Raw genomic sequence first — 23,037 nt, 5'->3', positions numbered from 1 at the left:
CTCCCCGTTGGATGAGCTGTAAAGACAGCAGTGCCAACGCCGTCAATAGAAATTCCCCGTAGAGGATGAGGCCGGACCCACTTGCTTGGAGGACTCCGGAGTCCGGAGTATGGACTGTGGACAAGAGCGAATCGTGCTCCCCCGCAACGGCATTTTCTTGGTATATCCTTCCGCCTTGGCGGTATCCAAATTGCTTCTTCTCTTATTAATGCCGTTGTTTTTGTTTCACGCACGAGAACGGAGGCTCCCCTGCATCATCGCTATCTTCCGGCCATTCCCTCCTCCCGAACTGGGTCTTCCGGTAACTTGCGCATGGCGAGCGCCGCGCCTTCTCTCTGTTCTCCTCCCTTCTCCACCTCTCCTTGTCCTCGTTCGTTTCCTCACTTCTTCCTGCACCGGACGCACCTCCCCCGTTGGCAATCTCTCTCTTCTCTTTCTCTTCTCTCCCTCCCTTCTCTGACTCCGCCGACAACTGCCCGCGTCTCTACTGTGCCCGTCGAGTACGCCCCTGCTCCCGAGTTCGACTTCTGCAAGGAACTCGCTCGGCTGTATTCCCTCCGTGCTCGGCTCTCCAATGCCCTGAGTTTGAAGCAGAAGCTCCAGGTTTTGGATGCTGACTCCAGAGTGATCAGTTTCTTCTCCGGTCGCGGTAACTCGGTCGCTAAGCTCGCTATAAAGCCGTACGAACTCTTTCTGCTCAAATGCCTTGTGGCCGCTGGTCAGGAGCACGTGCTTCTGCCGGAGTTCGATGGGGATTTTGAGTCGGAGAGAAGTGTTTTGAGGAGCGCGTTTTATGTTTTAGTCGATTTAATTGAGAAATGGGACGGGGGTGTAAGTGGGCCTCGAGATTTCAAGGAGGGGAATGTGTCGACGGTGAAGAGATTGGCCAAACTATTAGGGGACGTCGAAAAGTTTTACGATTGTATTGGCGGCCTCGTTGGGTAAGCACTCCCATCATCGCAGCTCTAATTACGTTCTTTGTGGTCTTCTGGTGTATAAAATAAGCTGATGAACATATTTTTGCGGAATGAGTAGTAACTTTGAGCTCATTTTCCATATCAAACTTAATAGTATCAGGAAAAAGGAGAATTTCTTGCGTGAATCAACTTAATTAGACTTATCTCTGTTTTCTTTTTCAAATATATTCCATTGGACTGTTCTGCTCACAGACCAGTCCACCGTGAGGATGCAAACTTGGGTGGTGCAGACCTGGATAGAAAATTTTTCTCAGTATCTTTAAAGATTTTCACTCCAAGAATAAACTTTGCATGTGCAGTCCTTAGCCATTATTTTCTTTGTAGCTGGTGTCTGACACTCTGAGTTGATTTAATAAGATTTCTCTGGTTGCCAAATGAGTTTTATGGTCCCCTTAAAATTATTTGTGGTTGCTGACTGTTAAATTTTGTTAAGATATTAGAAATAAGGTATTACTAATCATATTTTAGTTTTATTCGGTTGTAATTAGAGTTTAATACTCATCCTTCAACGGTCACATGTGTTGTTTCTAGTGTGAGGTCTTGAATTCAATCTTAACAGCTGAGGTTTCGGGTGTAGTGTGTAATCAACATATGAAGTAAAACACATATAGTGGAGAGTGGAGGCCTTCGTTGACTTGCATGGTTTTTTATGCAGATATCAAATAACGGTGTTGGAGCTCCTTTTGCAATCACAACCAGAAAGTCAAACCATGAGCTGGGCTAGGCTCCTGAATGATTCAACAGAGTACCAACTAAAAGAATTTCATGTTCCTGCTGGAGTTGATCTTTCGGACAACAAGGAATATGCATCTCAAGCAGCTTTATGGGGAATAGAGGTTAGCTTTTCAAACTGTTCTTAAAAGAAGTACAATTCCATTTAGTTCAACAATTATATGGAAACTGTAACAAAAATATATATGTATATTTTTTTCAGGGTTTGCTACAACTTGGTGAGATTTATCCTTTGGGAGGCTCTGGTGACAGGCTTGGTTTAGTGGACTCTCACACAGGTGAATGTCTTCCTGCTGCTATGCTTCCTTATTGTGGGCGGACATTATTAGAGGGTCTTATTAGAGATCTTCAGGTATCAGACTTTTTCAATTTGTTTTGCTGACTGTGTTTTTAGATAATTCACTATATATTCTTTCCTGTTTTGTTGTTCTCTGCCTTTTCATATTTTAGTGTGTTTTGTGAAACAGAGCTGAAAGAGTTTTACCATGATAGGACCTGTTAGCATCTTTTAAACTGTAAAGATTGAACTTTCTATGTTACTTCCTTTTCTTTCCAAACTGCAGAAACATAAGGCATGTCTTATATTCTCCTTCTGTGTTATTTTGTGCAATGCTTTCCATTGTCTACAGAATTGCATCTTGTGATGTACTTCCTCTCCTCTTTCCAAATCGAATCTCGTACGCTATCTCAAAAAAAAGTTTCCTGTTGTCTAAAATTAAATTCTATATATAGTGATTAAAGTGGTTCCTTGATCCAAATGGTTATTGATTACCCCTTTTTTATAGCTTGTTTATGTTTCTCATCTTTATGTCCATCTAACATAAGATACCAATATTGGCTGTTCTCAGCTTTTTGTTAATATACTGTCAGCTGTAGTTGTAAAACTGTAATAAATTCTTTGTTAAGTGGGTTCTGGTAAATGATGAATTTCTAATGACCAATTGTATAAATTGCAGGCAAGAGAGTACCTTTATTACAAAATTTATGGAGAACAATGCATTACCCCAGTTGCAATCATGACAAGTTCAGCAAAGAAGAATCATGAACGCATTAGAGATCTTTGTGAAAGGATGGAATGGTTCGGGAGAGGTCAAATTAATTTTAAACTTTTTGAGCAGGTTTATTTTGAAAGCTATTTAAGATACTCCTTTTTCCTTGGTTTTCTTGAAGTATAACATGGTGGTTGTGGTTGATCCTATTTAAGATACTCCTAGATTTGAGGATAGTCTTCTGTAGAGAGCTTTCATTGTTGAGTTGGAAAAGTCTCGCATTGAAAAATTAGAAGAAAAACTAATGGGTTATATAGTTAAACAACAAGCTTCCTAAGTGGCTAGTCATTTTGGGATGGAACCATGCTTAACCCAAAGCCCAATAGTGGTATCAAAGCAAGTTTTGTATGTGGGTTGAGGCCTAGTTTGCGTGGTCCCCAAGTTATCTGTGTATTGTGAACTCCATAAGGTAGGACTCTAGATGTTGTGGGCTCCATGAAGTAGGAGTTTGGGTGTTGTTGGCTCCATGAGGTAGGAGTTGTGGGCTCTATGAAGTAGGAGTCTGTGTATCCCTTTCAAGGTTTATGCCCACGTATTAGGCTCATTATGTGTAAGCTTGGATGTGAGAGGGAGTTTTGTGTGGGAAAAAGTCCCACAATGAAAAATTAGAAGAAAAATTAATGGGTTATAAGGTTGAGCAATAGACGACCTCCTAAGTTTTTAATCATTTTAGGATAGAACGTAGCTCAATCCAAAACCCAATAGTGATATCAGAGTAGTGGGATCCTTTGCAAGTCTTTCTAGGTCCTTCCTCTTCTTTTTCAAGGTTTCATCTAATTGAGAAAAATGGGATTTCTAGAATTTTGACCGCCTTTCCCTACTATCACAACCTTAGGGTTATTGGTTCTACTGCTAATTAGAGCAGTCCTATACTGATATTGTACCATCACCTGTCAAGAAGGTGACATATTTTTTTGGTTAACCTACTTAATTGTATACTTATACTTGAGTTGAGATTTGTTGCTACCCAAAGTGTTTGGTGTGGGGCTCACGTAGTCTACACATCTTATTGCTTGAAATTACTTGATTTTTTGAGACAAGAGACATAATTGTTTGAATTAGATATGGTTGCTTATTGTGAAGTGTATACACCAATAAAGAGCCCACTGAGAAGCTAAATGGACAAAACTACTTGACTTGGTCAAAATTAGTCCAGATTTATTTGAAAACCAAGATGAAGACAAAATAGATAAGAGATGATCCCCTTGTTCCAGTAAATGATTACTAGGAAGCAGAAGATAGCCAAGTGATGACTTGGTTACTCAAAAGTATGGATTCCAGACTTGGAAGCCAAATTATGAATTATGAAACAGCCAAGGCGATATGGACATCTCTTGAGTCTGTATGCTTAGGAGAATAAACAGTCTAAAATTTATGAATTATATGCCAATTATTCATTGAAAAGGGGTGACATGGAAGTTATTGATAGTTATAGTGAGTTGCAGAGTATCTTATAGGACATTAGTGTATATTCTCCTTTCACTACCTAATGAAAAAGAGTTTAGAAATAATAAGGACATATTTATGTGGCCAATTTTTTGGATGGATTGGGTTGGAATATGATGCGTTTCGTGCTCAATGACTTGCCTCAGATGATATTCCCTCTCTTTTTAATGCTTTTAACAAAGTCATGCATGAAAAAGCGGTGGTTGCACTAAGTAGTAAAGAAATAACTTCCACTAATGCTGCTGCCCTTAATATTTAGCATGGACCAAGTCGGTTAGACTCTAGCCGTGGACGTGGTGGAGGTAGTAGAGGACAAGGCCATGATAATTCTAGTGGTGGTAAAGGTAGAGGTGAAGGTAGTGTGTATATTGTGGACATACCAACCATTTTTCAGATCAGTGCTGTGAGAAGTTTAGTAAACCAGCATGGGCAAACTCTATTGTACTTGGGATAGGGAAAGTTCTGCAGTTCGTATAGTGGACATTGTGCTTGACGGCCCAGATGAGATGCAACAATTACTTTAGAGGTTAACCTAGTTGACTACATGTTCTTCGTCCTTACCCCCATCCACTTCCTTAGCTATAGTGAGCTCAATCAGATGAGTCTGCTCTACACATGGTCTAGTGTCGACTTGGGTTATTGATTCTGATGCATCCTCACATATCTCATGTATATCTTCTTTGTTTTCACACTTGAATCAAACTTTGCCATGTAAATGTTACACTTGCTGATGGCTCATTTTCATTGGTCAGTGGAGTAGGTTCCATTCAACCTATTTCTTCTATGTTCTTAGATTCAGTTTTATTAGTTCCCAAATTTCTTGTTAATCTTCTTTTTGTTAGTCAGATCACAAAATCTTTCAACTGCTCAGTCACTTTCTATCCTACTCATTGTATTTTTCAGAACGTCCAGACGAGGAAGATAACTGGTCCAGGGTGTGAGAGAGATGGCCTTTATCACTTGGAAGGTTCTTCCCAGCATGTTTCTTTTGTGTCTCATGTGGATGGTACGCCCTTCCATTGGCATCTTTGACTAGGACATCCTTCATTGGCTAAGTTATCTCAATTATTTCCAGCTCTGATATCTAAATTTGATTTCCGATGTGATTTTTGTCAGTTTGGGAAGCACTGAAGAGCGTCATTTTCTTCTAGTCTTTCTTCTAATAATAGTTTATTAGAGATGGTTCATTTAGATGTATGGAGAATTTGTCCTGAAGCGAGTACTTTTAGTTACAAATATTTTGTGTCCTTTATTGATGATTTTAGTAGAACTACAGGAGAAATCTGAAGCGTTCAATGTATTTTTGACTTTTTATAATAAAATAAAAACTCCATATGGTGCTTTGCTTAAAGTTCTGTGTACAGATAACAACCTTGAATTTATGAACCATCAATTTACTTTATTTTGTTGTTCTATGGGTGTTCTTCATGAGTCCTCTTCTGTGTATACTCCATAACATAATGGAGTCACCGAACAGAAAATCGTCATTTGTTGAAAGTTGCACGAACTATGTTATTTTATATGCATCTTCCTAAATCCTATTGGGGTGATGCAGTTCTCATTGCCTATTTTCTCATTAATAGGATGCCTTCCTAGTAAGATTCTACTTTAGGTGCTTCTGCCTAGTAGTGAGTTAGTTTTCTTGTTTCCTCATGGTTTTGGTTGTTTTATTTTGTGCATGTGTTAGGACCTACAATTGATAAACTCTCTCCAAAAGGCGTTAATGTGTTTTCTTGGGTTATTCCTGTGCACAAAAGGGGTACACAAAAAATATTTATTTCAACAGACGTTACATTTTTTGAAGATATACCATATTTCTCTATGTCTGGGTCTTTGCCTGGTGTTTCTTTCCCGCCGGTTCATGTTGCTCCAAGTCTAGTGGAGGACACCTCTAGCCCCGTGCTACTAATTGAAACTTCAAAACCTTTACAGGTGTACCAACGTAGAAAATTTCATAAGACTCCACAAAAGATTCTCTCTCTCCTATTTATGCCGAACTCTTTTTGGGTTGAGGATCTTGAGATAAGTGATTTACATCTTCTTGTTGCTGTTCGTAAAGTGTTCGTGCTTGCACCCGATATCCTATTTCTTAGTATGTCTCTTTTGACTTTTATCTGCTTCTTTCAAAGAGTTTGCTCTATCATTGTCTTCTTGTACTATTCCTTCATTTGTGCATGAAGCATTATTGTCTTCTTTTCATAAAAGTGTTCGTGCTTGCGCCCGATATCCTATTTCTCAGTATGTCTCTTTTGACTTTTATCTACTTCTTTCAAAGAGTTTGCTCTATCATTGTCTTCTTGTACTATTCCTTCTTTTATGCATGAAGCATTATTGTCTCCTTCATGGAAACAAGCTATGGAATAGAGACGGAGGCTCTCCTTGATCATAATACATGTATAATGTTGACTGGTCCGTTGATAGGTACAAAGCCCACTTGGTTGCAAAAGGTTATAAACTTATGGCATTGGTGTGTTTGAAACATTTTCTCCTATTGTTGGTATACTTGTTTCAGTGGCAGTGACTTAGGGTTGGCCTTTACATCAACTAGATTTAGAAAATGTATTTTTATACAACGATCTGGATGAGGAGGTATATATGGAACAACTTCCTAGTTATGTTGCTCAGGTGGAGATATCAAAGGTATATAAGCTGAGCAAAGAAATCTGTTGTCTCATGCAAAGTCCCTAGGTATGGTTTGGCAAGTTCAATAAAGTTGTTATGTTTTTGGGTTTCTCTAGAAGTCATTGTGATCATTCATTGTTCACCGTAAAAAGGCATATTGGAATTGTGATACTTCTTGTTTATGTAGATGATATAATCTTATATGGTAGTGATTTGCAAGGGCTATAGGTTGAAAACATATCTCGCTTAGCATTTCTAGACAAAAGACTTATGATTATTGAAATATTTTTTTGGAATTGAAGTAGTTAGAAGTAAACAAGGAGTTGTATTGACTCACTGTAAATATGCTGAGATATGCTACAAAAGTATGGGTTACTTGGGGTAAAACCTACCGACACTCCTATGGGAACCAATCACAATCTCCATGAAGATGATGGTATAAAATTGAGAGATAAGACTATGTATAGGAGATTGGTAGGTAAACTTATTTATGCGACTGTCACTAGTCCAAATATCTTGTTTGCTGTTAGTATGGTCAGCCAGTTTATGGAGTGTTCTCATAAGACTCATTCAGAAGCAGCCCAAAGAATATAGAGGTACTTCAAAGGAGCACATGAAAAGGGTTGGTGTATGCCTCATGATCATTTCAAGATTGAGGCATATTCAAATGCAGACTACGTAGGATTAAAATTGGACCGGAAATCCACAATTGGTTACCGTATTTTTGTTGGAGGAAATTTAATTAGTTGGAAAAGTAAAAAATAGAATGTGGTGGCCTATTCAATTGTTGATCTGCGTATTAAGTAATGACTCATATTGTCAATGAGCTCAAGTGGGTCAAATTTGTGCTACAATAGTTGAATTTTCTCAGTAAAGAGGCCATGACTATGTATTTTGATAATGAGATGTAATCTTTATTTCTAGTAATACTTTATTCCATGAGCGCACAAAACATGTGGCAGCTGATTGTTAGTTCATTTGGGATGAAGTGATGAATAGAATAATGGTTACTCCTTATGTTCGTCTTCTAATCAGATTGGTGATCTTTTTACTAAAGCATTGGCTAAGACAGAATTTGAGATTTTTTGTAACAAGTTGGGGCTTCTAGATAAATATGTTCCATCTTGAAGGGGAGTGTTAAAACTATGCAAAGGCTTTTTAGTCATTTCCCTCTACCTGTTATTTATCTCTTGAAGTAGCAATAGTTTATACATCATGTTAGAAGTCTATAGTCCAATTTTTATTAATTGTATATAGGATTGAGGGAGTTATGAAGGTTTAAGTAATGAATGGCATATGTGTAATTTTGTATATATTTCACTTAAGTGATATTTAATAGAGAGATAAGGCTCGATTTTAAGCCTGACCTGTGCTGCACTCAACGCAAACTTTCTCCCTCCTCACTCTACTCTTCTTTTTCTGCTGAAGTTCATATTTTTACAATCATGTTAATCTCTCTTCCTGGACTCCTGTGGATATGCACCTCTGTCATGTAGTGCTACAATGGTGTACTATAAACTTCGAAAGAATTTAGAGAGAGTTAGCTGAAGTTCATATTTTTACAATCATGTTAATCTCTCTTCCTGGACTCCTGTGGATATGCACCTCTGTCATGTAGTGCTACACTGGTGTACTATAAACTTCGAAAGAATTTAGAGAGAGTTAGGGTTCTCTACTTTTCATCTTTTTAATGAGATTGACCTCACAAATTCATAGAAAGTAATTGACAAAACCAAATGGTTCAGTATCAACATGCGGTTGTATGTGCAAGAAGTCTGACCTAGAGTGGGCAAAGTACTATTCTCATGAATCTCATGGAGCGATTGTCTTTTTTGTCCTTGATGGCTGTGGTGTCTGTCAATCTCCAGCATTTACAATAAATTTGATCTGGTTTGCTTGAATTCTACTATTTAAGGAGTGGTTTAAGCTGTACACATGATGGGGTCTTTAAATTAGTCAGATATTTGGAGATTGATATCATTTGTTCAAAAGTGTCTACTGCCCCAGTTATGTGAGTAATTTTGTTGTGTCAGCCTCTGGTCCCAGCTATTGGAGCAGAAGATGGTCGGTGGCTGGTGAACAAGCCTTTCTCTCTGGTCTGTAAACCTGGTGGCCACGGTGCACTGTGGAAACTTGCATATGACAAAGGTGTTTTCCAGTGGTTTTCCGGCCATGGCAGAAAAGGTGCTACAGTACGACAAGTCAGGTTAGTGTTATTTATAAATGTTTTTTTTATCTTTAATGTGAAAACCTAAAGAGAAATTTAGTCTGAAAAAATGTACTATATTGAAATGGACCAAATGATACCCATTGTATCTTAACATGAAAGTATGTACTGATGATGCTTGGTCATCGTAACTCTGTTGTTGTATGATTACAGTAATGTCGTGGCTGCAACCGATGTGACACTCTTAGCTCTGGCTGGAATTGGTTTGCGCCATGGAAAGGTATGGGCCTTTAAACTGATACTTTCAACTGGGGTTAGGATTTTGCTTTCTTATTTCTCCCTCAACTGCAACATTGGCCTTTTTCTAGTCCATCACTTCCGTCTTGTCAATTTTGGCCATCTTCTACTCTTATGGTCTATGAACCTACGTGAACAAAACACTTCTTACTTGTCAGTTCTTCAGTGGACATTTCCAGACCATCTCAAATGACACTCTTATTTTTTGTCTAACAAACACTAAACCCAAGTTCTTGTTTGAGATACCCAAAAGAATAATTATTATAACTATCTTTGTCTGATACTGCAGAAACTAGGTTTTGCATCCTGCATGCGGGAGATTGGAGCTACAGAAGGAATTAATGTTCTTGTAGAGCAAAAACATTTGAAAGGCAGATGGACATATGGTTTAACATGCATTGAGTACACTGAATTTGAAAAATTGGGCATCAAAGATTCTCCTATTTCTCCTGGCAGGTAGATGAATTCCTTGTGTATTTATCTGTTTAACTTGTTCAAGTGCTGTCTTAATACTTTGATGATCAGATCTTGGCTTCTGGAGATCAGATAGTACAAATTATACATTAGGGGACAGCATTCTCTGTTAAAAAATTCAAGATCCACTGCAGTGTTATCCTTTCAGGGTTACAGAACTTGGTTCTGTTTACTGACTGTTAGTTTTATTGTTTTAATAAAAACTCAAGAAGCAACTCCAGCAACAACTTGTTTTGTTTTGTTGAAGGTTACAGGTGGAGTTCCCTGCCAATACGAACATCCTTTATGTTGATTTAGCTTCTGCTGAGAAAGTGGGAGCCAGTAAAGACACCTCATGTTTACCTGGAATGGTACTTAACTTGAAGAAGCCTGTGACGTTTGTGGATCATTTTGGAATACGGCATAGGTACATTTTCTTTATGTTTTTTTTAAGCATAGTATAATATTTGTGTTTCCTGCTCTGTTACTTCTGTTCATAATTTTTAGCATGTTGTGTTGGTTGATCAGTTGGAAAAGAGCTTATGCACAACCTTTCATTGTGACTGTTTATAGTTACATATTGGAATCCCTTTGGAGCCTTCTTATTAGAATCCATCTTCCGCATTGTTATATTAAAAAAAAAAGAAATTTCATGTCATAATATACTAATTTTCAATTGATGTCTTGAGACTGGCAACATTCCTAACACATATGTTGAGATTGCAGTACTTGTTGGTGCTCCAAATTATTCTTTTTCTATAAAAAGTGAGTACTTGTACTTGGATACCCTGCTAGTAAATCTCTTTAGAGGTTTCAATTTGTACTATTGTAAACATCCACTGATGATCAATGATAATATAAGAGGTGTTTCTAAATTTGAGTTCTAATTGGTGATCTTATTAGTAGTAGATTGCAAAGAAGCAAAATTACCTATTCAGATAGTTTAACTATTTCACAAAGTCTGGCTTTGGAAGGTCATAGTCCAAAACTTCAAGAGTCGGATGGCCTTAGCCATTAAGCATGTGCTTTCTTGTACAGTTGAATGTGCTGCTTGTAGCCATCAATTTACCTAGCACAAAGTGGCTTTTAAAATAACAGGGTAAGTTACATTGAGAGCACACATTTTGTGGATGTGACATGCTACTTGATCAACTTAGGTTGTATTTTCTACAAAATTATTGTGGCAATGAACTGATAAAACCTTCTTTGTTGGGTTCATTACTGACAAGTTCCCCTTTGGCAGTGTCTCTGGTGGCAGGTTAGAATGTACGATGCAAAATATTGCAGATCAATTTCTAAATGCTTACTCAACCAGACGCTATAAAGGAGTTGAAGGTGGAAAAGATAATTTCAACTTTGTTCAACTACCATTTCCTATAGATTGGTGTCACTTATTGTATCACAATTTCACAGATGAGTTGGATACATTCATAGTCTACAATGAAAGACGGAAGGTTACTTCATCTGCTAAACGAAAATGGAGACACATGGACAAATCCTTGCACCAGGTTGGTGGTCTCTTTGTTTTTATTAATTGGTAGGAATGCACAACAGTTGCAAGTAATGGTACACGGGGCTTGGTGGATGGTGTCCTTACAGTGGTTGAGAACAGTTACACTTTTGAATTCACTCATAATTGATGGATATGTGTACTACTTATGATATGAATAAGAAATTTCAAACATTTTCTGGCCTCCAGGTATGCATAGTGTGTTATTGTTATTATTCACTGGAGTGTATAAGTTGAAGAAGATTAGAAAGTTAAGTTTGTTTTAGATTCTTAGTAATGCAATAGAGGTTGTATCCTTCAGTATCTTTTAGAGTTCACTGAGGGCCAATTCTTTTGCTGTAGTGGCCAAAGATATACTAGTCTTGTGATTGACCAGTTAGATTTTATATTATGTTTGTTGACTCACATTTTAAATGTCAAATGTCCCAACCAGTTTTATCATATCCTTTTTCAATACATTTTCATCACTAATCTGCAGGAGATAATTCCTTGTAAATCTGCAACCTTTCTGCGTGAAATCTTATGCAGTTGTGTGAGTTTAGTATATGGGTTGTAGTTGAAACTATCCTAATCTTTTTAGTCACTCATTCTAAACTGATTTACAGACGCCAGATGGTTCACTATTGGATCTGATACGAAATGCATCTGATCTACTTTCACAGTGCAATGTAAAGATTCCGGAGGTATTTGTTCATGTCATCTTGGTTTTGCTGAGCTTCTGATGTTATGTTTCCACCTGATGTGTTAATGTGTATTATAATTTGTTTTATTTGTTCCATAATCATGCCACCATATGATTCTTTGTTTCCCTGCATCATCAGATTGGTGACAACAAGAAGTATTTAAATACTGGACCCCCATTTATTATTCTTCTCCATCCTGCTTTAGGCCCTCTTTGGGAGGTTTCTAGACAAAAGGTATACATAATTTATTTGTTACTTTTTTAGTTTAACAGTCCTTAATATTACCATTAAAAACAGTCATTAATATTTTAAGTAACTAATAGTTAGCAAAATGCCCTCTAAATTTTGATTGATTCAAATCCAAGCTGTATTTTGTACAGTTTTTTTCTACTCTGAGACCGTAAGGACTATTGATGTAAAGCTTTACGTATTCCCTTTCGAAAGAAATCTACTGTGAGTGCAAGATAGCTCACTTTCTTAAATTTATTAGTTCCATGGAGGTTCTATTTCTGAAGATTCTGAGCTGCAGCTAGAGGTAGCAGAGTTCTTATGGAGAGATATTCAGGTAGTTATGATCTGGTATACTTTGTCAAGTCACAACTTTGTTCTTTGCTATTGGTGAACTCCTTGAGAGCATTTGAGCACCACCAGTGAATTCATTTTATGTTTCCACTTCAGCTGGAAGGAAGCCTGATTGTTATTGCAGAAAACATCATGGGCTCTATGAGGGTAAACGGAAATGAAAGAATACTACGATACGGACATAGGTACATTTTGACTGTTCAATGTTCTCATTTAAGAAATATAAAGCAGTGGAAAACTTGAGCCTGATTTATTACATGGAATTTGGTTGAAAAACAGGTGCGGAAGATGTAAGTTACAGAATGTCAGGGTCTTGAACAAAGGCATTGACTGGAAATCTAATGAGAACGTCTACTGGAAGCATGAAGTAAAGAGGCATGAGACATGTAAGGTCATACTCCATGGAAATGCTGAGTTTGAGGCGACAGATGTAATGCTACAGGTAAATGTCGTATATAAGCAATACTCTTATTATAGGAAGAGATTTCAATTTTGTTGTTTCTTATTGATAGTGGTTGTTGAACCTCTCTTTTCCTTGAAAAATCATCTAGGGAAATCATTTATTTGAAGTTCCTGATGGTCATAAGCTGCAAGTTACTCAAGGATTTTCAGGTCAGTAATGCTACATTATAGTGCATTATTAAGCAGGCTTTACTTTAAGACTCTGGAAATAATAACTGTGCTTGTTCGTCACTTATTAATCATATCTTTTGGCATATTAATTGGAGTTATTTATAGTTACCAACTCATTCATATTCATATCTGTGCTTTACGAATAAGAATTGTTAGGAAGTCCATGGGCGCAAATGAGAAGAAGTAAGCTTTTATTTAATGAAATTGCAAAATTAGAAGCAGGTGCACAAGGCTCTCACTTGAAAGAATCTCCCTCATCTTGCTCAAGGAAGGGTTCCACACCTCACTTCAGTTTTTTTTTCATGTCTCTCTTGTACTTTTTTAGTTCTCCCTTTGTCTTGCATTCCTCTTATATATGTGAGAACCTGGTCATCTTCCCTTATATGTAAGGAAGATTGCTGCCTAGTGGGGAAACATTAGGCATCCACCTTTTCCACCGACTCTCCGAATTATTTTGGAGTCTAGCTTCATTTCTCACAGAAATAACAGGTGTTTTTAGCTGCAGAAGAAAAGTCCAACGAAATGCATGTAATCTAATGCAGTATACCATACTCAATACTCATATAATTTGAATTCCATCTTATGTTTTTTTGTTATGTCTATATCAGGTTTAGTAGTAAAGCTGGATCCTATAAAGAAAGATATGATGGATAGTGGGAGCTGGTTTTGGAAGTACAAACTAAAAGGGACACACTTTCAACTGGAAATGGTAGAGTTGTAGAGGACCCTAACTGGAGCTTGTTTGTCGCTTGTGAATCGAAGTTCACTGACTTTAAGACTGCATTCTCATTGATCCACTCTTCCGTTCCTCAATCTGTTGAATGAAAGTTCAACACTTGGAAATATGTTTCGTAATTAATATGCCTATGAGCATTGTAATATTTTGTGGATGATATACCTCAGTTCTGTAACATCTGTATAAGGTAATGAATGGACAAACTCAAATGTTAGTTTGTGATTAATGAGAAGTTTCATATTTCTTCCTTCAACCAGTGGCATTCTTTGTCAGTGCTCTTACAGGGTTTCTAATGCAGCTTTACACAAGAAACGTTTGCCGCAATTTGTAGATTGCTCAATGAAATGCAAAAGTATAGATGGTATTTAGCAGTCCTGAACATAATCCAACTCTCAGTTTCTTCCATAAAACACATTGTTGCGTTGGAGATAATGGCGCTTAAGTAAACTGAGAAGTGCATCATCCTTTCTTCTGGCTTTTGGTGACCCATTGGACACCAAAATCCATAATGAAGGAATACTTTGTGGGTTTAACAGAAAATGCTTTGCTATCTCTTCTCCATTTCGGCACATCCCCAGTAAAAGATTCAGTGAATTCTCTTTTCCTGTAGAAGAATCAAATCTCATCAAACTCCACAAGTAGCACTAAAGCCTTACTCTCTCTGATCTCTCTCAACCCTTCTGGACATCCTGAAAGAAGAGCCAAAACCGCCAAAGCCTCGTCTGTGATCCCAGCCTTATTACGGCCCTCACCTTGTTGGTATTATAGTCCTAGATTAAAGAGAGCCAAGGCGCATCTCTCTTCCCCGGGGATGTTCCTTCCCTAAGCAATTCAACAGGTCCGTCCAGGCATCACGGTAGAATGAGTTCCAATTGTGATTTTATACTCTATCATTGACAAGCTGAAGATTATTGCGGCAGCATTCTCCCTGGTTTCCATGCTCTTTTTTTTTTCCACGACCTCAATTATGCTATCTATTGCCCCAGCTTCCACTATGAGGAGCTTGTTATTGTCAAAGAGTGACTGGGCATCGGAACTCATCAGGTATATTAGGAGCCATGGGATTAGAAGCCAAAGCTCAGTCCTGTTTCCACTGACCATCTTGTCTGATCCCCTCATGATGTTATCATCACTGAGGATGAGAGATTTTGAATAATCAACAAGCGAGATGAACTTGTTGAGGTTGAAGACCACCAACAGTCCTCCGGTTCCTGCTTACTTCTGTATCTCAGACTCAAGGCGACTTATTTCTTCCCGGTAATCCGATACATTTCTCAATTCAAGCTCTCAAAACAACTCAATTCTCTCTGCCAATTCCAGCCTTGTTACCCATCAGTTCAAACAGCCTTTCCCTTCTGCCACTGTCTCGCGAATCCAAAAACACATTTGCCCACTTCACATGCCTGTGCAGTAGCTCTACTTGTTCTCGAACATCTGGCGACACGTCAAGCAAGCTGAGCGGGAGGATATTGAGTGTGTTGCCCATGTCCTTCACCAATGAAATCCCCTCGCCACAAACTCTGCCTATAAGAGATTCCATAAAGCAGCTTGATTCTTACATCTTGCATCAAAAGCTTAACCCTTCTGATAGTAGAAAACATCTCAGTGAGGGAGGGGAAGGGTTGGTGGACTCTCGAATCTCTTCAAGGAGAGAGGATTGAAGCTTGATCCTACGGATCATGGAAGCATTATTACGTGTTTGTAAGCAAGGGAGCTTGTCTTCAGACAGCACCTCATTGGATAATTGATTCAAGGCCTCCACCAAAGAGGCTGAAGGGAGGAGACCAGAGGCCATGATGGGCGCAGAGGTGTCCATTCAGTTTCTGCTACAGGATTGCTTTCTCCTCCATCAAGCTATTTCTCTTTTGGCAAAGCTCAGGAAACACTAGTCTGCCCCCTCAATTTTCTGGGCAGTCAGGTAAGAAAATGTCTAAACTAATGTGAGATTTTGATGGAGTGTGGAAGGGCAAGAGTGCTTCTGGGTTGCTTTTGACTTGGGGGAATTAGAGGGGTGGTTGGGTTTCTGTCCAAAGCGATGAAGATGCCTTAATAGGGAAGGTACAAGAGTTTATAATATCTGGTTTGAACATTTCAACAACTGGGTCCAATGGAAGAAAGAAATTTTGTTATAGAACTCTAATTTGGTTACCAACAAGTACGTCTTCTTGTCATCTTTCTTTAGAATTTAGAATGAGTTCGACCATAAAATCATGCTAAACTGTGAGGTACAACATGAGCCACGCATTATTTTTCCACGGGAAAGCTAGATGTTGATTACTAATTTGTCGATCTTTTGATTCAAATATAATCAGAGAGAGGTCCCCCTTTCAGATTACAGATTGGTCGATGGTAGGCATAATTATTGATTTGCAAGGGATGAAGTGGGAAGAACGATGAGACAGATAAAATACTAGGAGACAGTAGAGGTGAAAGAAGGGAAATTGTACTTTTCTTAGCTGTTTGGAACAATAGGGAGTGAATGTTATTTTCACTGAGAAAAAAAATAAGATAGAAAATCTCTTTCTCTCTTAGTTAATAAATTTTCTCTCACAAAATGATAGAATTTAGGGAGAAAAAAAAGAAATACAAACTTAAGAAAAAACTTAATCATCAAAATTGTAAAATATTACTAATTTTTTTCTTTTTATTTCCATGAGTATACTGATATAAACATAGTGATAGATATAAAGATAATGATGGACATAAAGATAACTAGTGATTGAATTAGAGACAGACTCAAATTGTAGAGTTCTAATCACCTACAGTCTCTGTGTAATTCTGTAAATAGTTTACACTTGATCAATGATAATCACGACAATATTATTCTTCATTCCTAAATTCTACACATACAAATAAGAATAACTATCTTTCTCTTTCATTTTCTCTCTCATTTTTCCTAGGCATCTAAAGAAAAAAAAAGAAACCTTTTTTTTTTTCTTTTTTTTCCCTCATTCTCTTCTTTTCCTTTTCTTTTCTTTCCACTTTATGTGTTCCAAACACAACCTTAGAGAATGGACTCAAAACTTGGAAAGTAACTAGCTTAGGTTGCCAGTTGCCACTGGTCACTACCGTAGACCAGCTAATAGAATAGGGAATTTAAATAGCTTTGAAAAATTAATATGAAAAGGAATAACAATATTTTTATCATTTGATTTTGTAGGTTTGTTTACAAGAGAATAATAATTGTAGAACTCGAGAATTCAGGTTATCCAAATTTTTTGAATAAGACAACTTAGGTAACTTACATGAGTTTTATCAATTTCATTAGGGCTAGACATTGGTAAAAGATACTTCGTTATGTTTTTAATCATATGATTAGTCTTTACTTAATTTCATCCTGAATGTCGGTATATTTTTACTTAAATTAGTAAATAAATGAAGAAATTAAAATTTTAAGGATAGTCGAAAACATATATAATTATAAAAAATAAAAACTATATAACGTGGAAAAATATTAAATTGGTATATTATCAAGTTAATTTTTATGATATATAATTAAGAAAAAAAGGAGACTTGGTGGCATACACCTACTATTTATACTTAGAAAGGGTTGTAGGATGATAGCTAAGGGTGGGTGCAAGTCTGGTTCGAATGGTGTTTTGGAAAATATTATAAATTTGATCTAAAATCCATCCCCACAAAAATCCATCCCAGGTTTGGAAATCTAATTCCATCCTTATCCTATGACAGGTTTTTGCAAAGACGAATTTGAGGTGAAGCTAATGAGGTAGAGGTAGAAAATAATAAATTTAAATTACAAAAAACCTAAAATTAATTCGTTATTTTTATCCATGTATCTCATTAAATTAACATCTAGAATAACCTTTTTTTTTATTTTTTTAATTAACTTGGCTTAGTGACCGATTGATCCAGCTGTCACCATGGTGATGGAAAAAACACTTCCTGCCAAAATTTGATTTGATTATGTGGGTTTCCATTTAACCCAATCCATGTCTACTCTTAATGGTAGATGACAATAGAAAAAATGGGAGAGAAAGTTATTTTTTGTTGTTTGGCAGTAGATAATCAATGAGAAAATCACTTTCTCTCTTAGTTAATAAATTTTCCCTCATAAAATGATTAAATTTGGAGAGAAAATAAAAGCAATAGAAACTTAAGAGACTCTAAATTTTATTAATCTTCTTTTCTTTTTCTTTTTCCACATGTATCTGAACAAGAGAAATTATATTTCTCTTTCATTTTCTCTCTTATTTTTCATGGGCATCCAAACAAGAGAAAATAAACCTCTTTATCTTTTCTCTTAATTTTCTTTTCTCTCCACTTTTTGTGTTCCAAACATAAGCTTAAAAGTATGCTTTATATATTCGGGCACAAAATGATTTTACTTATTTATTTCATTTCGAGAGCATATGTAGATAAAGAGCTAGTTAACTCCGTTATTCGAATCCCTAATGAGTAATATTGCTTGTACCATATACATACATACATGGACAACAAAAGAAAAAAAGGTAGAAGATGATTATTGACACAAATATAAATTACAAAAAAATACAAAATAAATAAATGAATAAATAAGATAGAGAACCTGGTCGACTTGCCGAGCTTTAACTTCAAAATTCTGCTCTTCATTCCATCAAGGGATCGAGTCAATGGGAGAAGACGTAACTCAGTCACGATGCAACTGCCTTATGAGGTTTTCAAATATAACTCCAGTGTTCTAACCGGACACTTTTACTAACACCAGCAATGGTCGATAACAAGGGGTTAATTCAACTATGGCACACATGAAATTTTAGCTGTCTTACATTGAAATTTGACTAGCCATCTCATTAGATTTTGATTCCTTGGCTGCCGAAACTCACAACCGGTTCTTCAGAAAGAACGAGGAGTCACATTCAAAACGGGAAAGCAGATTCCAGCTTTAGCAATCCCCACGCCATTTGACCTTGAGAAGGGTATGGAATTCTGGTTTCCATGAAAAACTATTAATCACAGAGTCCTATTAATTTTGGGTCCGAGTTTTACATTAATTGCTTCAAACGATTCCTCTTGTACAGCTAAATTTCACATATCGCATTAGTTTCTTCTTAAAAAAATTAAATAGAGGCAGGCCTGTGAGTTATATTTGGAATCATGTTTAATGCTCGGAAACTAGCTTTATGAGTACAGCAAAGTATTTGTTGTTCTATGGTTATCCTTAGTTTTTTGCTTGTCTCACAAGTCATTAAAAGGATAAACCCAAAACTTGAAAAGCCTCCCAAAGTAGTTTTAAGCAAATAGCCTATCAAGCAAAACTCAATCACAGCTTAAAATTTATTCCAATGGGGCAAAAGTAGACTGAAGAACAAAGTAGAGAAGGGATGGAAGATTGTTTCTATCGTCAAATCCAACGTAAGAAACTGTTGCAAGTGATATTCATAACCAGCATGACCCATATTATTTTTCTCTTATTTATGAAAATCCGTCCACCTTCGGAGAAAAAACACAGAGAAATCTTGCATAGAGAAGAAAACATTAATCAATAAGCCCTAGAACTGGGAAGAACCCGAGGACTTCCCTCGCATGTTCAGAGACGGTACTTGCATCGCGAGTTCGCCTGCCGCGGAGAGCTGGTGCTCCGGCTGAGACTGAATACATAAGAGTTGCACGAGCTTCTGTTTTTGGTGCTTCATAAACTCGTACCGCTCTGAAGTGAAAGAAAAGATTATAATAAGCATAAAAGAAGATGATCCATAAAATCAGCCTATTAGATCGTCTCCTCATGTCAAACTTGGAATCTCCATTATTCAAGAAAAAAAAAAAAACTATTTAACTGAAACATAAAGTAGCAATTTAATCTTCTTCTTTTTAAATCAGGCATTCAGATATTTGAGAAATTAAAAAAACCCCATTTCTAGGAAATCTAAGGTGGATTATTTTCCAAATATGCAAAACGAAAGGGAAGGAGAGAAAGGCAGAAGAGGAGGGAAGGGACGTAATAGAATAGAGCCTTCATTCGCCATTATTACCATCTTTGAGTTCGTTTTCCTGCGTGCCGTGGGCAAGCTGTTGTTTAAGGGATTCGTTTTCCAAGCTCAAAACCATCGCAAGCTTTTCGTATTCCGCCACTTTAGGAGTCAAGGTAGCGATTTCAATCTGCAAACAGAAATAAAAAGGAAATTACAAAGAAATCAAAATTAACACAAGTTCACACGTTCGATAGATTAGAAGTCCAGTATTAATCAGTTCTCTTCACTGGCCTCCAACGAAGAAAGGCTTTTCTCGAGAGTGTCTCTGTGTTGAGCCTTCTTCAGACGAGCTCGCAATGCAGATTGCCTGTTTGCGACCATCCTTGCAAAAGAAACAGAAAATAAAAATAAAAATGGAGTTCACGTTAGTCTCATTAATGATATCGATTCTGGATTGTTTCTCCAAAGACGTATAAGAAAATGGGATAGCTTTCTTCCAACCTTTTCGCCTTCCTGTCCTCCTCGCTGTTGTGACGATCCATTCTACAGTTTAAACCACTTCCTGGCGAGCTTTGGTGGCTAACAGGTGCAATCTGCAGAGAAGATCCGCCTGCTGGTGGTAAGGCGAGAGGCTGATCAATAGCAAGTATAGTATCAGACCCAAAGGAGGCACCGATCTCTGGCGGATATTGGAGTTGCCTGTTAGTCCGGATGGACGTCGGGGGTCTCGGCGGCAAGCCACTGGCCTCCATCTTCTCGTGCTTGCTCACTGTGAAATGGAAGAATCACCTGTGAAACATGGGAATAGAAGCCAAAGCAATAGGCTTTGTAGGCGTGGGCGAGTGTCCCCACCGATTTACTGTATCGCTATATGTAGCAAATACTAACCTGGAGAGATGCATGGATGCCGGGTAGATACAACGAAAGCTTATTATTAGGTGTGAAAAATTATTGCTTTGAATGCGTTGCTTCTTTCACCTGATAAAGGCTACTTTAAACCTCCATAAGTTCTTAAAGTCTATTTGAATAATGGAACTTCTCAAAGGGTCGTTTTCCTCTCTCCGGTTCATGTTTTGGAGGGAATTTGTGAAATGCAAAACAATCCTTCCAACAGGAAAGTGTAGAATATATGAATGAAGAATAATATTGTCGTGATTATTATTGATCAGGTGTAAACTATTATATAATTACACAGAGAGATTGTAGGTGATTAGTACTCTACAATCTGAGTCTATTCTCTAATTCAAAATTATCTTTATATCTATTATTATATTTATTTTATCTCTATCATGCCCATGCAAGATGGAGCTCCGAGAGGAGAGTCCAATCTTGATATTCAAAAAGAATGTTATTGGAAGTGATTTGGAGAGAGCAGCGGCATTGGAGGCGGCTGGTGCGAACGAAATTTTATCGTAAAGTGGTAGAGCAATGGCATTGGAGGCGGTTGGAGCAGACGGAATCACATCATTTGGTGGAAGAGCAGTTGCACTGGAAGCGGCTAGTGCGGACGGAATGTCATCGTCAGGTGGCAGAGTAGCAGCACTACAGGTGGCTGGTGCGGACGGAATGTCATCGTCAAGTGGCAGAGCCGCGGTACTAGAGGACGACTGGTGTGGACAAAATTTCATTGTTAGGTGGCAGAGTAGCGGTACTGGATGTGGCTGGGGTAGGCGGAATCACATTGTCTGGTGGAAGAGCAATTGCACTGGAGGCGGCTGGTGTGGATAGAATGTCATCGTCAAGTGGCAGATCAGCGGCATTGGAGGCAGACAGAATCACATCGTCTAGAATGAAGATTTTTTTTTTAAATAAAAAAAAATCGTACTGGCGAATCTCGCACATGTGAATGCCCACGCATGAGTTCGCATGTTGCGCACTGGCGGGACAACGCGTCCAAGTGGGAAATAATTTTCCCCCTTGAACTTAGGTTGTTACCGAGACGGGTGGACGGGCGGTAGGGTGGGGGGGCAGCGCTGGCGAGGGAGTTGCCAGCAGAGCTGACAACAGGCAGGCGGTAACAAGGCGAGTGGCGACGGCGACAAAAGCTTTCAACGTTCGACGGAGGGTCTAGTGGGCGACGGTTTTTGACTGCAACGCGGGCGCATGATCGTCAGTGGGCGAAAGATCAAAACAAAGTATTTCAGCGGGAGAGGGACGGCCAGGACGGGTCCCGTTACTGAAGTGGGAGCATGAGGCCCGACCGTGGGGGCGAAAGGTGGTGACGGCGTACGACATCGAGCAGCAACGAGTGGTAGCAACAGTGGGAGATACAACAGTGACGGCTGAGGGAAATTTGGGCAGCACCGGCACTGTGGCCGTCGGGACGAACGACGGTGACAATGGTGGCTTGGGAGGGAGAAGGAAAATTCTACATAGTGCAGCGCCGAACGAAGGGAACAGCTCAGTAGTGATGGCGACGAGAACAGTGAAGGAGCAAAAGGGTTCTGGGTTGGCTCCGATGAACGAAGCAGCGGAAGGTTTCGGCGACGATTTTTTTTTTCCTCAAAAATACCTCCGATGAGATTGCACGGAGAAAGGGTAGAGAAGATAGCAAGTATGGGTACTTCCGATAAGGATTTCCAGTGACGACAGACTGGTTCTGATTAATTGATCGAAAGCTCTGATACCATATAAAAATATAGGAATGATGATGGCTCGTTGTAGCGGCGTGCAACAACGGTGTGCGGCAGCGACATGCGACGAGTGGAAGCGGTGGTGGTAGCTTGGTACTATCTACGGTAACGGGACCAGAGGAGTTGCAGAGAGGGACAAAGAGTCGACGAGCGGTAGTGGTGGTAGTAGCTCGGTACTGTCTATGGCAGCGGGTTCCAGAGGGACTATAGAGAGGGACAGAGAGACACCAAGTGGCCGGAGGGTCGAAGAGAAGTTATGCGACGTTGGCGTGAGAGTTGTCGGCAGAGCAGACGACGACGACGACATTGGGGCAACGGTGATGAAGATGTCGAGCGAAGCGGCGGAAGGCGGCAGCGGCATCAGAGCGAAGTAAGCGCCAAGGGGGGAGGTGTTGGCACGGCGCCAGGCGACGGAACTGGCTCCACATTTTTTTTTAAATACCTTCGCTAGTTATCTTTATCTCTATCATTATCTTTATATCTATTATTATATTTATGCATATCTCTATCATGCCCTTGAAGGCCGCAATGAGCTACAACTACCTCTTTTCAATCCATGCAATATTTTTTTAGGAAAAATCCCAAGTATTTCCTTGATGGAGGAGAAA

At 38.5% G+C, this 23,037-nt stretch overlaps 2 protein-coding genes and 1 pseudogene across 2 annotated transcripts; 1 reads left to right on the top strand and 2 right to left on the bottom strand.

Annotated features, from left to right (window-relative positions):
• Window positions 1–258: 258 nt before the first annotated feature.
• LOC137942467 (UTP--glucose-1-phosphate uridylyltransferase 3, chloroplastic-like) lies at window positions 259–14,081 on the top strand. The gene is made up of 17 exons (XM_068788118.1): window positions 259–941; window positions 1,633–1,813; window positions 1,912–2,061; window positions 2,666–2,827; window positions 8,860–9,032; window positions 9,207–9,273; window positions 9,580–9,746; window positions 10,012–10,170; window positions 10,987–11,078; window positions 11,157–11,251; window positions 11,859–11,936; window positions 12,075–12,170; window positions 12,427–12,501; window positions 12,615–12,703; window positions 12,798–12,960; window positions 13,070–13,130; window positions 13,760–14,081. Exons 1-17 carry the CDS (start codon window positions 313–315, stop codon window positions 13,870–13,872), a joined length of 2,550 nt encoding a protein of 849 aa, XP_068644219.1. The 5' UTR covers window positions 259–312; the 3' UTR covers window positions 13,873–14,081.
• A 198-nt stretch (window positions 14,082–14,279) lies between these two features.
• On the bottom strand, window positions 14,280–15,703 carry LOC137943093 (U-box domain-containing protein 1-like; annotated as a pseudogene).
• A 3,673-nt stretch (window positions 15,704–19,376) lies between these two features.
• Window positions 19,377–20,548, bottom strand: LOC137943092 (basic leucine zipper 61-like). The gene is made up of 4 exons (XM_068788785.1): window positions 20,298–20,548; window positions 20,088–20,178; window positions 19,857–19,983; window positions 19,377–19,534 (listed from the first exon to the last, which is right to left on the bottom strand). Exons 1-4 carry the CDS (start codon window positions 20,546–20,548, stop codon window positions 19,377–19,379), a joined length of 627 nt encoding a protein of 208 aa, XP_068644886.1.
• Between the last annotated feature and the right edge of the window lie 2,489 nt (window positions 20,549–23,037).

Source organism: Aristolochia californica, unplaced genomic scaffold, assembly GCF_029961685.1.
Source record: "Aristolochia californica isolate CCGP_79_NKW_82.1479 unplaced genomic scaffold, dmAriCali1.0.hap1 SCAF_10, whole genome shotgun sequence".
Taxonomy (NCBI): Eukaryota; Viridiplantae; Streptophyta; class Magnoliopsida; order Piperales; family Aristolochiaceae; genus Aristolochia; species Aristolochia californica.
This window is presented reverse-complemented; position numbering and strand designations above follow the sequence as displayed.